At 39.6% G+C, this 12,258-nt stretch overlaps 2 protein-coding genes across 2 annotated transcripts; both read right to left on the bottom strand.

Annotated features, from left to right (window-relative positions):
* Nucleotides 1-2,104: 2,104 nt before the first annotated feature.
* Nucleotides 2,105-5,294, bottom strand: LOC146687756 (zona pellucida sperm-binding protein 3-like). Its single transcript, XM_085439619.1, has 8 exons — nt 4,786-5,294; nt 4,547-4,662; nt 4,364-4,467; nt 4,024-4,198; nt 3,790-3,907; nt 3,024-3,109; nt 2,547-2,815; nt 2,105-2,369 (listed from the first exon to the last, which is right to left on the bottom strand). The coding sequence occupies exons 1-8, from the start codon at nt 5,194-5,196 to the stop codon at nt 2,272-2,274; spliced, it is 1,377 nt and encodes a 458-aa protein (XP_085295745.1). The 5' UTR covers nt 5,197-5,294; the 3' UTR covers nt 2,105-2,271.
* Nucleotides 5,295-8,275: 2,981 nt separating this feature from the next.
* LOC146687755 (interleukin-12 subunit alpha) lies at nt 8,276-10,334 on the bottom strand. The gene is made up of 6 exons (XM_085439017.1): nt 9,715-10,334; nt 9,547-9,633; nt 9,372-9,413; nt 9,122-9,226; nt 8,854-8,898; nt 8,276-8,695 (listed from the first exon to the last, which is right to left on the bottom strand). Exons 1-6 carry the CDS (start codon nt 9,922-9,924, stop codon nt 8,564-8,566), a joined length of 621 nt encoding a protein of 206 aa, XP_085295143.1. The 5' UTR covers nt 9,925-10,334; the 3' UTR covers nt 8,276-8,563.
* Between the last annotated feature and the right edge of the window lie 1,924 nt (nt 10,335-12,258).

Genomic DNA, 12,258 nt, shown 5'->3' with positions numbered 1-12,258 from the left:
ACTCGAGTCACATGACTTGGACTCGAGTCAGACTCGAGTCATTAATTTTATGACTTTAGACTTGACTTGAAATAATGTTCTAAGACTTGTGACTTGACTTGGACTTTTACACCAATGACTTGGGACTTGAATTGGACTTGAACCGGTTTACTTGAAAAGACTTGATATTTTACCCCAAATATAAAATTTAACATGCATATTATATAGAGATTGAAAATGTGACGTCATTCACGGGTAGAACCGCAAAGGATTCTGGGAACTCGTGGCAAGCGGTACTAGCGCACGCAGGCTTTCAATTAAAATCAGTTATACAGCGATAAAAAGAAACACAAAAATGTCAAGAAGCTGTTGTATTATTAACTGCAATAGCCGGTCGCATGACAGCCACGGGAAGCCGACGGGTAAAGAGATCGGTTGTTATCGGATTACGTCGTTGAAGAGAAATTGTTCGAGCCATGTTTCCGAAGTAACAAAGACCCTACGGATGGCCTGGATTGCAGCCATTCAATGATCAAATATAACGTCCCAGAACCCTCCAGCTCACAGGTTAGTCTGCTCCAAGCATTTACACGAAGGTCAGTGTTTTTTAGTAGTTAATGCGTCATTTTTCTTAACATAATTGGTGATATAGGTCACAAGCAAGTCTGGCGCTGAACAGAAATTGTCGCGCTATGCTCCTTTATTTATTGTGCATAAATAGTGAATTGTCCTGACACAATATTGCGTTTCGCTTCTGTTATTATGGTACATTGACAAAAACATATACTTTTATTCACAGGATAAAACAGGTTTTTTGTATCACTAATTGCCCAGTACGATTACAGCATACAGTATTATTGTCACTGCTACATTTCTGTGATGGGTACCAGAAATTATTTCCACTACTACCCATCCCACTACTACCACTACCCATCCGTCGGTAAACTGTACCTGGGCTTGTTGCAGTGACCTGAAGTTACTAAACTTCATGAGTGTATGCACTCACTCCAAGAACCGTATGATTATAAATATGCATATAAATATGCTACGATGAGATAGCTGACTTCATCTAACTAGCAAATGTTGTCCAGGCTACGTTGGTGATACAGTTTTTTTTAATGTGTATGATATTTTTGTCATGCGATTTTAAAGCTGGTCCTACAACCGCATCCAAGAATAACATGCAGCTTATCTCAGAACTGTCGGTGAAAATTATTCTTGGAGCTAGGTTTAATTGAGCTGCATTTTAAAGAGGTGCAATTTCACAATTTGTGTATATTTTCTAAGTTCACTATTTTGTCATGTGTTGAGAAAAACACAGATTTTAAAATTACATGGTCTAATATTTACATTTAGCATAACTGCAACATTATTTTTTCGTTGTTTTTTTTTAAAGACTGGAAAGGACTTGAAATTCAAAGTTTCAGACTTGTGACTTGACTCGGACTTTTAGACCAGTGACTTGAGACTCGACTCTGACTTGCCTGACATTACTTGAGACTTGACTTGAGACTTACTTGAGACTTGCAAAACAATGACTTGGTCCCACCTCTGCTTTCTAATGTTTATTAAACATATTTACTGATAAAGTGTAAAGCTGCTCTTTTATGAATAAAAATTTAGAAGACAAAGATGCAACAGTTTCAGTAATCCATCTCTCCAGGGAGCTGTGACTAATGCGTTACTGGATATATCTGAAAAGCCAGGATTTTATATTGCATCAAATACCCCTCATTGTGACAATAATGTGGTTACATGAGTAGGCTGAGGGTAGTAATGGAAGGAAGCGCTCTCTAATAGCATGTCTGCATATCTTCTTAATTGATAATGGTTGGCATGTTAGATGAATCTTTACAGCTGGCAAAAGGATGCATTGTTTGCGTTCAAGTACACAAGTAATGCATCATTTTGACATCCACTTCTGTTGCTCGGGGCTAATGAGCTTGAGTGCTTAAAAACCCGATGCTAATTAAATTATTTGCTAGCTCCATATCAAGTTCAGACTGAAAATTACAGGATGTTGTGGATTTGTTCATGTTTGTTGTCTATAGCAAAGAGTTATTTGAGGTACAAAATACATAATTTAAAGAAACTGACGGCAAGCAGCACACTTAAATGGCTGGAGAAGTTGAGACAAAACTTTATTTGAAAAATGTAACGGGCCTGATTGTGTTCTAGTGCACAGGATGAGCTACATTCATGGGGTTTGTGTACAGCATCCACAACATGTTTGTAAAGTCAGCAGAGAAATCTTTATTTTAACCCTCACTCTCCAGTAAAGCCTCCCGAGTCTCAGGTGGTCTTGTTTGAAACTACTGTTTTTGGGTCTGCTAAACTTGTGATGAGGTGACTGAATGGCAGCACAGTTAAGGGTCCCAGCTGGAGGCTCCCTGTAAAAACAGGGAAAAAATAAAAATAAATTACAGATCACAGTGTCTCACTCAGGTTTCTTTGAGCTCCACTCAAGGTTTAATTATTAAATCTCTGAAATACAAGTTCAACAGCAATCCAATTTTAATGAAAAGGTGTTTAATAGCAGAAACCCACTGATTTAAGATTGTACTCACGTGCTACATAGTCTGTTCCTCCCTTCATTAATTTAGCAGAGGATTGCTCATGTTTTGTGTGCCTGCGCTGGTGTAATCTTGGACGGAAACGGACATAAGTTGCTGGATGATGTTTGGGACTGTTCTGGACTAAACCTTCCAGTGAAGACAAGGTGGGCCCTGCTTTGGCATTCATAGTAGTTTTAGGAGGTTGGGTGGACTGAGTTTCAACCTGGTGGGCAATATTACAGCTCCTACATGCCTCATCATTCCCGTCGACTGAACGCCACCTGGATAATGTGAAATTTTACATGTGTAAAATAAAATTACCCATCTGTGAAATCTGATATAACAAACTAAATATATTGTACTTTTAGATTTTAGTGATTTTAGAGACATCGTTTTGATTTTGTCCATCATGACTTATTTTCTGATAACATGGTAGCACAAATGGGCAACTAACCATTGCTGCACATAAAAATGACATGATTTTGGTACCTGTTCTCAGTTAAAGAGCAGGCCCGGTTTTGTGAGGTGGCAGTCATTGTGGCTGGAACAGCCTTTACATGGCAGGTTATATAAACCTGTGAATGAGACAAGAGTTAGGGACATAATTTGGCCAAAGACAGTTGAGATTAAGTCACTAAGGACACCACTGCAGAACAGCCATCCCACTTCTTTGCTCTGAGAAACTCTTGAGTAGCTTCTACAGTATGCTTTAGGTCATTATCCCATTTCCACTGTGAAGCACTGATCGGTTTTGCAGCATTTGACTAAACCCATTTTTGTTCTTCTCCCATATATGCACAAGATAAGAATAGTTTCTTTGTTTCATCTGTCCAAAGACATGGCCCAATGATGGCTACCTTCATATGCACAGACATTTCTTTGGCCCTTATATTTAAACTTCTAGTGAAAAGATCAAATACAAACTCAACAATTTAAATCAGCTTCAGATATGAGGTCTCCATTTTTCATAAAAACAAAGAGAGAGCACTGCCTGTTGGCCAAGTGTGCAACTACATATAAAATTATTGTTATTCTTAAACAACAATGCAAAAATTTGGGTGAAACCCTTGAATTAGAGTCGAAAGCTTTCAATGGCACATTGATTTAAAAATCCACTGTGGTGTTGTAAAGAAGCAAAACTACAAAAATAGCATGTTTGATTTGACAAATTATGGGTCCAACTGTATATTACAGTAAAACACACAGGTCTCATATTGAACATATGTACTGTGGAAAGCCATTATTTACTGTCAACCTGGTTGCTGGGTGATTGGTAAAAAATGAAGGCTTCTAGCTGGAATCTGAGCTTGTGTTCCTCAGTTCTTGGCAGAAAACGCGAGCTGGAGTTTGTCAGGTAAGCATCAGTAAGACATCTGTTATGTAAAAAAAATAAAGACAATTTAAAAATGAAAGCCTATGACATGATATGAGTTTTACTGGAAATATAGACCACTTTATTGAGAATTAAAGATTTAGTAGTAGAACTCACCCATGCTCAACAAAATCATATCTTAATGCTACGTCTGCATCAGGAGTTGCTGTGCCAACACAATGGTCAATGTACACTCGCAGGGGCATGTGGTTACCAATAACAGCAGAGACTTCAAAATGAACCGAGTCACCAAGGAAATATGTATAAGACCCCCTCTGAAACGTCCAATCATCTGCAAGATGGCAACAATTAAAAAAAATAAAAGTACTTGTAAGCCTCTAATGAATATTCCTAAAACCTGTGATGGCATTTTAAAGATGAATCTTTGTGTGATGACATTAAGTATGACTCTTAGCAACAGCAGAACAATGTTTCATGGCTGTCATCCTTGTAATACCGGTCATGAGAAGCAGATGAAAGTCTATCTGGTCTTCTGCTGAAGCTGTTGCAACAAGTGGAACCCAGGTGGGATGCAGGGAAATGCCACCTACAGAATACTTCCTGGAAACAGACAGATTTCACACAGACACACAGATTGCCACAGCACACTGCAAACTTCTGTTCATGTGCATAGGCATACTTTTTGTAATGACATTCAACTGGAATAGCAGCTCCACCCAGCCTAAGCAAACCATCAGATGAGGGCTCAGGTGAGTAGACGAGCACATTGGCATAGATAAGCTTCTCTTTTGTGGACTGAAAGAAAATGTTAACATTTTAGTCTGCAACTCACACTTCATTTTGTTTTGTAAAAGGAGAAACTTTTGACCAGAACACAGCAGTGACTGAGCCACGCTCCAGAGAACTAGCAGTGCTTACTGAGAGCTTTGTTCCACAATCCACCAGCTGGGCCCGGATGGTGAACTCCGCCTCTCCCGATGGGACTGCTCCGCATACTCTCTCCTCACCCGCGGAAACTGAGCCGAGTCTCAGATGTCCGCCGTCCACCTGTAGGCCTGTGTCAAACATGTCAGCCTGCACCACGACCTCCATGGCATCCGGTTGGCAATTTACCGTGACCGGACGAGGGCGCTCCCGGTGCTCCGTGCTCGGTTTCTGTTTTACCGCACCAAACTGAGGCTGGATGCGGCCATATGTCCCACCCTGGCTCAAGGAGTTTGCCACGCTTGACTCGCTGCTGTGAACTAACCGGCTGCTTTGTGCCAATGCGCAAACGGAATACAAAATGATAAAGCACCAAGAAACGAGGCCGTGCAGGTAACAGTCCATGCTTTAGTCAGATTTTTGGAAGGAGTGATAAGTCCCCCGACAACACAGCCTCTGAAAGAAAAAGCACCACCGCTGTAAGTGATTGCTCTCCAACACACCTGGTTTGACTGATTATAACCGTTTCACTGAGCATGCGTGCCCGTTACTTGAAACGTGACGACACAAAAGTGATTTTTTGCTAAACAACAAGTTTAACTAAAGTGCAACAAGTGAAAACCTTGTTTTCGGCATAATTTTATTCATTTCGATTGTGTGGTCGTTTAGAAAATATAAATGCTATTGTATATATTTTCCACCAGGTGGCACTAAAACAGCTTAAAGTCAGTTTGTCGACAGGGATTGGATGATGTAATGATGACTTCATTCCTCTGTTTAGAAGTGACTGTTTTTGCACTGAAGTTTGTCTTGAGCCTCACGATTTTAGTACCAATTTATTACGTCAGCTCTACTGGGATGTTCGTGAAATGACATTACTTAATAACTACCTAAAGTAAATAAAAAAATAGTCTGATTTAATTCCAACTGAACCTGCCAACTAAACAAAAAAAAAAATTACATTTATAAACTAGAAGGGGAAGCAGGTGGGGCTTCTTTAACCTGGGTTTTCCCCCTTAGTCTACATTCAGGTTGCCCCATCATAAACACTTTTAAGTCTATACTGATGAAACTACATACATTTACATAGTATTAAATGAATTAACAAGGTATTTTCTGCTTGTGTGGTGCTTTCTTTCCTATCATGTTATCACATGTATTTGGACCTCCATCTCATTCTATCTTCTGTGCCTGATTGTGATCCTTTTTTCCCCTTTTTAAATGGTTTTTTTTTGTCTACCTCACATGTTTCTGTGGCAAAAATGTCGCACCTCTTTTCTCAGCCTCATAAGCCACAAATGTCAGCTGTGACAATTCAAACGAACAGGGAAGGGATGCGGACGGAAACAAAGTTATATTTCATTTTCAGTTCGGTTTTATGAATAAACAGTTCGCCTTACCTCTGCTTTCAAACCATCGTTCCCACAATTAACCTGTGTAACTTTCAGGTGGCACTTTAGGGCATTGACCTGATTAAATCAATTAAGTTTGTGTTCGAGTCAAGAAAACATCAACAGCGTTTTACACGCTCACAAGTACGATGACGATGGTTTTTTAGAGTATCCTGTTTGTCTGTTGCACAAGCATGTCTAAGCAACCTACACTAAATTCAATATCGAAACTGAAAGTGTGGCATGTTCGGATTTTTTTTCCTTTGTAAATAACGAATACAGTAGTTGATATTGTGAGAAATCAATGCGCTACTGCACACACCCAGAACCCTGCATAATCTATGACATCATTTAGGAAACACCCAGTATATATCGTGTTACATGGAAGTGCTGTATCCTGAATGTCGTCACAGCCTGGATATGACTAAAACCTGCAATTATAATGAGAAATAAAACAAGCTTATCTCGGTATTTCATTGTTAATAATTTTGTGTGGACTTTTCTGTATAAATATGACACAAAACATAAAAAATAAAGTCCTAAAAGTAAAAAAAGGGAACAAAATTAAATAAAAGAGACAAAAACAGATTGAACATTACATATATTTAAGTGGCAACATGTGAAGTGTCTGGTGTACAGCCTTGTGGAGCAGTAAGTGCAGCCTTACACTTCCTGGTCAGTCAGCTCTTGATCAGTCCTGCACACTGTCTTGGAGTACTTCTAACCAATTTCAATCCATACAATGCATTTTCAGGACACTTGTTGATTTCTTCATGTTAACTGCTGACTTCAGCTCATTCCACATTTCAGTTGGATCAAGCTGAAGACTTGGTTGCAGTCTTGCTGCATGACCCGCACCTTCTTTTTTATTGCTATAATTTAAAATTTATTCATCAAAGTACAGCTACAAAAACGAGCCCAAAGCATGATGTCACTACTATATAGCTTCACAGATGAGTGACGTTTCCTCTTCTGAAATGCAGTGTTCTTCTTTCTCCACAGGTAACACTGTGTTCATGAAGATGAATGTGTGAGGGGGTTTTAGCTGCTTAAAGGTTACCCACTGTGACCTCCCAACCCCGGAATAGGTGCTTTCCTCCATTTGCAGTAGGAAATCTGTCCGATTGTGGATTGGTTGTGTCCATACTTATCAACAACTCTGAAATCTTGTTTGTTTTTATCGTAAAACACTTCCACAAACACATGTTGGGAAGATTAGATTTTTTTTCTGAATGTTTTTTTAGTAAACACAGGCTGCTGACTCATAGCTGACTCGCACCCTGCTGACTGAAAGCACCTGACTCTAATTTCACCTTTAAATTAATGGCTAATCACTGAAGTTCACACACATGTGCGTCTCACAGATATGGAAGATTGGATTTATTTATTATTATTTAATTACCTGCTTGTGGATATAGTGTTAAAATCAGAACATGTTTTAGTTCATGGTTATTCAATAATACTAAATAACAATTACAATAATGATTCTTTCTGTAAATCTTGGTCTTAACAGATTAACTATTTGATGCATTTCTTATTACATTGACTGTAATGGCACCATAATGAAGTGTCATAATCCAGTTTTTAAGTTTAATTTAACCCCTTGGACAGATACTGATTGACTTTCCTTCTTGATATCAGACCACGTTTTATTGGCATTTTATTATCACTATTTTATCATGACAATAATAGTCACCTGACTGTCATTATCTTAACTTGGGGATTTCCAAATGAAGCGTGAACAAACACTATACTGTGGTCTCTTTGTAAATGTTCTTCATGGTGGGTTTAGTTTGCTACATGTTTATAGGAAACATAGAGCATTGTGATTGCTCTGTGGCAAAAACAAAGAAACAAAACAAAATCCATCAATGTGCAATCTACATTTTTTTGTTGTTTAAAATGTATTAAGGAATATTTTTTTCTTATAGTCCACAAATGCTTTTTATTGTTTTCAAGCTTGACCGTAAACTAACCATGTCTTTAGATTCTTATAAAGAGTTAAAGCAGTTATCTTGTTGTAACATATTTAAAGTGAAAAAAATAAATTAATTAATCAGTGAACAAAAAAAGTGTAAACCAGCAGGTAGTATGCAGGAAAAAATATTTATTCAATGATTCTTAGAATCAAATAAATAACAACATGTTCAACATTTGAAAATAAATAGTCCAGAATAAAATAAATAAATAAATATCATTTTCAAGTCAGTAAACACAGTTAAATATAAGTCGTCAATTTTAAGATATGAGTTAAGTAATTTATGAAACTTTAAAGTATATTGAAGTGTTTTCTGTCACAGCAACATTAACTGACTGTCACCGTAGTTTCTGTAATTTCTTTCTGGAGCCTCTTGAGTATTGTTCTGGAGCTCAGTGACGATTCATTTAGTGTATTCATCAGAGGTCATGTACGCAATCACTCGGTTTATTGTGATGGCACGGACCTGGAAGCCCTTCAGCACTTTGCAGAGGTGAAGTCTTTGGTCGAAGGAGGTTCCGATGTTTGCAGCAGCCTTAAAGAAACACAGAAACATTATAAATGATTTGAAACATTTATGTAATTAAATTTTGTTTCCCTAACAAGCCTAAAATTTCTTTTTCAAAATATTAATGAGAAAGACCCGAAGAAGTGTGAAATCAAGCTTGATTTAAAAATAAATAGATCTCTTACCTCCCTTAAGGTCGAATCTGATGCCGGAAATATTCCGAAGCAGTTCTGTTGAGAGCAAAAAAATTCTTATATGATATAAATAATGTAAATGTTGGTAGTTTGTGATTTCTCCTTTGTTAAGATTTTAAAATTTATTTTAGTACCCTGGCAAATCACAGTACGATAAAACAACATTCAGAGAGTAATTTTATGAAAGAGTCTGCATTTATTTATTGAGAATTATGTAAAATCACAGTAAAAATGATAATAATTGTGTACAATCACATACCTTCATGAGTTCCCTGAGACTGAACAGAAGAGTACCAACAGGCTGCGCTGCGAGAAATTCGTCATAGTACCTCAGATCCTCCCGAATGTTTTTCAAACATGAGCTCTAAACACAGCAAGCACAACCACAATAAATGTCAAACATCATTTTAGATTTTCTTGGAATTATTTGGCTTCCATGTCTAGACCTTAACATGTTCATCAAGAATATAAAGTAAAGAAAAAAATGATGAAGTGGCACAAAAACCTACCTGATCAAATCCTGATGTAGTGATTTCTGAGCATGCTGATCCCTGTGGGGGAAACACAGTTAAGTAATCAGAGGCACAGCTAAAAAAGACTTATCAAATGTTTGTTATGTCTTGTTTCCATTTCACAATGTATCCTGAAACAAAATGGAAGCAATCTGGTATTTAAAGTGGGTACCTGTGGTGCACACGCTGATGGTGTGCTGGTTTTTTTGTACAGCTCCATGTTCTGCTTCGTGCAGTCAATTCCACTAAACAGGGTTTTCTGTTTGAGGACAAGTAATATTTAATAAAATGTAAACTGTAAGAAAAAAACCCTGTGGATTTGCATTCGTTGTAGGCCTACCTGGTTGAGTACATCCGTGATGTTCTGGAGCAGTGTTCTTGCGTATAATACACAGGAGTCTTGCATTCCCATCAGTGGCACAGATTGGCTGATCTGCCATAAAGGACAAGTGAGCACTAGGAGCAGCAGTGCAGGAGTGAAGTCTAGAAAAAAAAGAGAAAAATTAGATAACTGTAAAATATCTCTTGGAAGATTAGACTCTTCAATCATGATACGTTATACTCACAGAGCTTGATGAGGGGCATCTTGGTTCAGAGTGGTAAGCTGTGTTCTTTGACTGTGTCTGGCTGAGCAGTGTTTTATATTCAGACTGATGCAGGGAAATCCCTGCATCAGTCAATGGAGCAGATCCACTGTAAGTTGAAAGTGTGGGCTCAAAATTGTGTAGTTTCCTTTCTCACCATATAACCGTGGTTTGCTGAAACTAATGTCTGTTCATTGTTCGATTACCAAAGAAAACATATTGAAAGTTCATCACATATGCTCTTTTAAACTTTGATTGTGCACAGTTACGTCTAATATTTCTCAAAATATTGATCGCATCTAAGATATCATTAATCACAACTAAACTTATATAGCCTTTTAAGGATGAAAAATAATAAAAGAAAAAGGCTGAAACATTTTTTTATGTGACAAAAAACTGAAAAAAAACAAAACCAAAACCACTCTAAATGGTCACATTTTATTCAGTCTTTATTAATAATCATGCTGGTATTTCAAGCCAGCAGGATATATATATATATATATATATATATATATATATATATATATATATATATATATATATATATATATATATATATATATATATATATAACACCCAGCACGCCCCTGCGGGCGGTTTATCCTTCAAGCTCGGGTCCTCTACCAGAGGCCTGGGAGCTTGAGGGTCCTGCGCAGTATCTTAGCTGTTCCCAGGACTGCGCTCTTCTGGACAGAGATCTCCGATGTTATTCCCGGGATCTGCTGGAGCCACTCGCCTAGCTTGGGAGTCACCACACCTAGTGCTCCGATTACCACGGGGACCACCGTTACCTTCACCCTCCACATCCTCTCGAGCTCTTCTCTGAGCCCTTGGTATTTCTCCAGCTTCTCGTGTTCCTTCTTCCTGATATTGCTGTCATTCGGAACCGCTACATCGATCACTACGGCCGTCTTCTTCTGTTTGTCTACCACCACTATGTCCGGTTGGTTAGCCACCACCATTTTGTCCGTCTGTATCTGGAAGTCCCACAGGATCTTAGCTCGGTCATTCTCCACCACCCTTGGGGGCATCTCCCATTTTGACCTCGGGACTTCCAGGTTATACTCGGCACAGATGTTCCTGTACACTATGCCGGCCACTTGGTTATGGCGTTCCATGTATGCCTTGCCTGCTAGCATCTTGCACCCTGCTGTTATGTGCTGGATTGTCTCTGGGGCATATTTACACAGGGGGTCTTGCCTGGTGTGATAGACCCCAGCCTCTATGGATCTTGTGCTCAGAGCTTGTTCTTGTGCTGCCATGATTAGTGCCTCTGTGCTGTCTTTCAGTCCAGCTTTGTCCAGCCACTGGTAGGATTTCTGGATATCAGCCACCTCCTCTATCTGCCGGTGGTACATACCGTGCAGGGGCCTGTCCTTCCATGATGGTTCCTCGTCTCCCTCCTCTTTCTTGGGTTTCTGCTGCCTGAGGTATTCACTGAGCACTCGGTCAGTTGGGGCCATCTTCCCAATGTATTCTTGGATGTTCGTTGTCTCATCCTGGACTGTGGTGCTGACACTCACCAGTCCCCGGCCCCCTTCCTTCCGCTTAGCGTACAGCCTCAGGGTGCTGGACTTGGGGTGAAACCCTCCATGCATGGTAAGGAGCTTTCTTGTCTTTATGTCAGTGGCTTCTATCTCCTCCTTTGGCCAGCCTATTACCCCAGCAGGGTACCTGATCACGGGCAGGGCGTACGTGTTGATGGCCCGGATCTTGTTCTTACCATTCAGCTGACTCCTCAGGACTTGCCTGACCCTCTGCAGGTACTTGGTGGTTGCAGCTTTTCTAGCGGCCTCTTCATGGTTCCCATTCGCCTGCGGGATCCCCAGGTACTTGTAACTGTCCTCTATGTCTGCAATGTTGCCTTCTGGTAGTTCAATCCCCTCAGTTCTGACTACCTTCCCTCTCTTTATTACCATCCGACTACACTTCTCCAGTCCGAACGACATTCCAATGTCATTGCTGTATAGCCTGGTAGTGTGGATTAGTGAATCGATGTCTTGTTCACTCTTGGCATACAGCTTGATGTCATCCATGTACAGGAGGTGGCTGACAACTGCTCCGTTCCGTAGTCGGTATCCGTAGCCAGTCTTGTTAATGATCTCACTGAGGGGGTTCAGGCCTATGCAGAACAGCAGTGGGGACAGAGCATCTCCTTGGTAGATCCCGCACTTGATGGTGACTTGTGCTATGGGCTTGGAGTTGGCCTCTAGTGTTGTACGCCACATCCCCATTGAGTTCCTGATGAAGGCTCTTAGGGTCCCATTGATCTTGTACAATTCTAGGCATTCCAGTATCCA

Source organism: Copadichromis virginalis, linkage group LG18 (genome assembly GCF_057382275.1).
Source record: "Copadichromis virginalis isolate Kocher_CV1m ecotype Utaka linkage group LG18, C_Virginalis_male_GT1.1, whole genome shotgun sequence".
Lineage (NCBI taxonomy): Eukaryota > Metazoa > Chordata > Actinopteri > Cichliformes > Cichlidae > Copadichromis > Copadichromis virginalis.
Note: the sequence above shows the minus strand (reverse complement) of the source record. Positions and strands in the feature narration are given on the sequence as shown.

Bases quoted from the DNA above. Each gene is read 5' to 3' on its own strand.
- LOC146687756 (XM_085439619.1), bottom strand. From the start codon at position 5,196: ATGGACTGTTACCTGCACGGCCTCGTTTCTTGGTGCTTTATCATTTTG. The intron at 3,908-4,023 runs GTGAGTTCTACT...TTTACATAACAG, and splicing joins TATGATTTTGTTGAGCATGG to ATGTCTTACTGATGCTTACC. The intron at 2,816-3,023 runs GTACCAAAATCA...CACATTATCCAG, and splicing joins TGCTCTTTAACTGAGAACAG to GTGGCGTTCAGTCGACGGGA.
- LOC146687755 (XM_085439017.1), bottom strand. From the start codon at position 9,924: ATGATTGAAGAGTCTAATCTTCCAAGAGATATTTTACAGTTATCTAAT. The intron at 9,414-9,546 runs GTACCCACTTTA...TTTCCCCCACAG, and splicing joins CATCAGCGTGTGCACCACAG to GGATCAGCATGCTCAGAAAT. The intron at 8,899-9,121 runs GTATGTGATTGT...TGCTCTCAACAG, and splicing joins GTCTCAGGGAACTCATGAAG to AACTGCTTCGGAATATTTCC.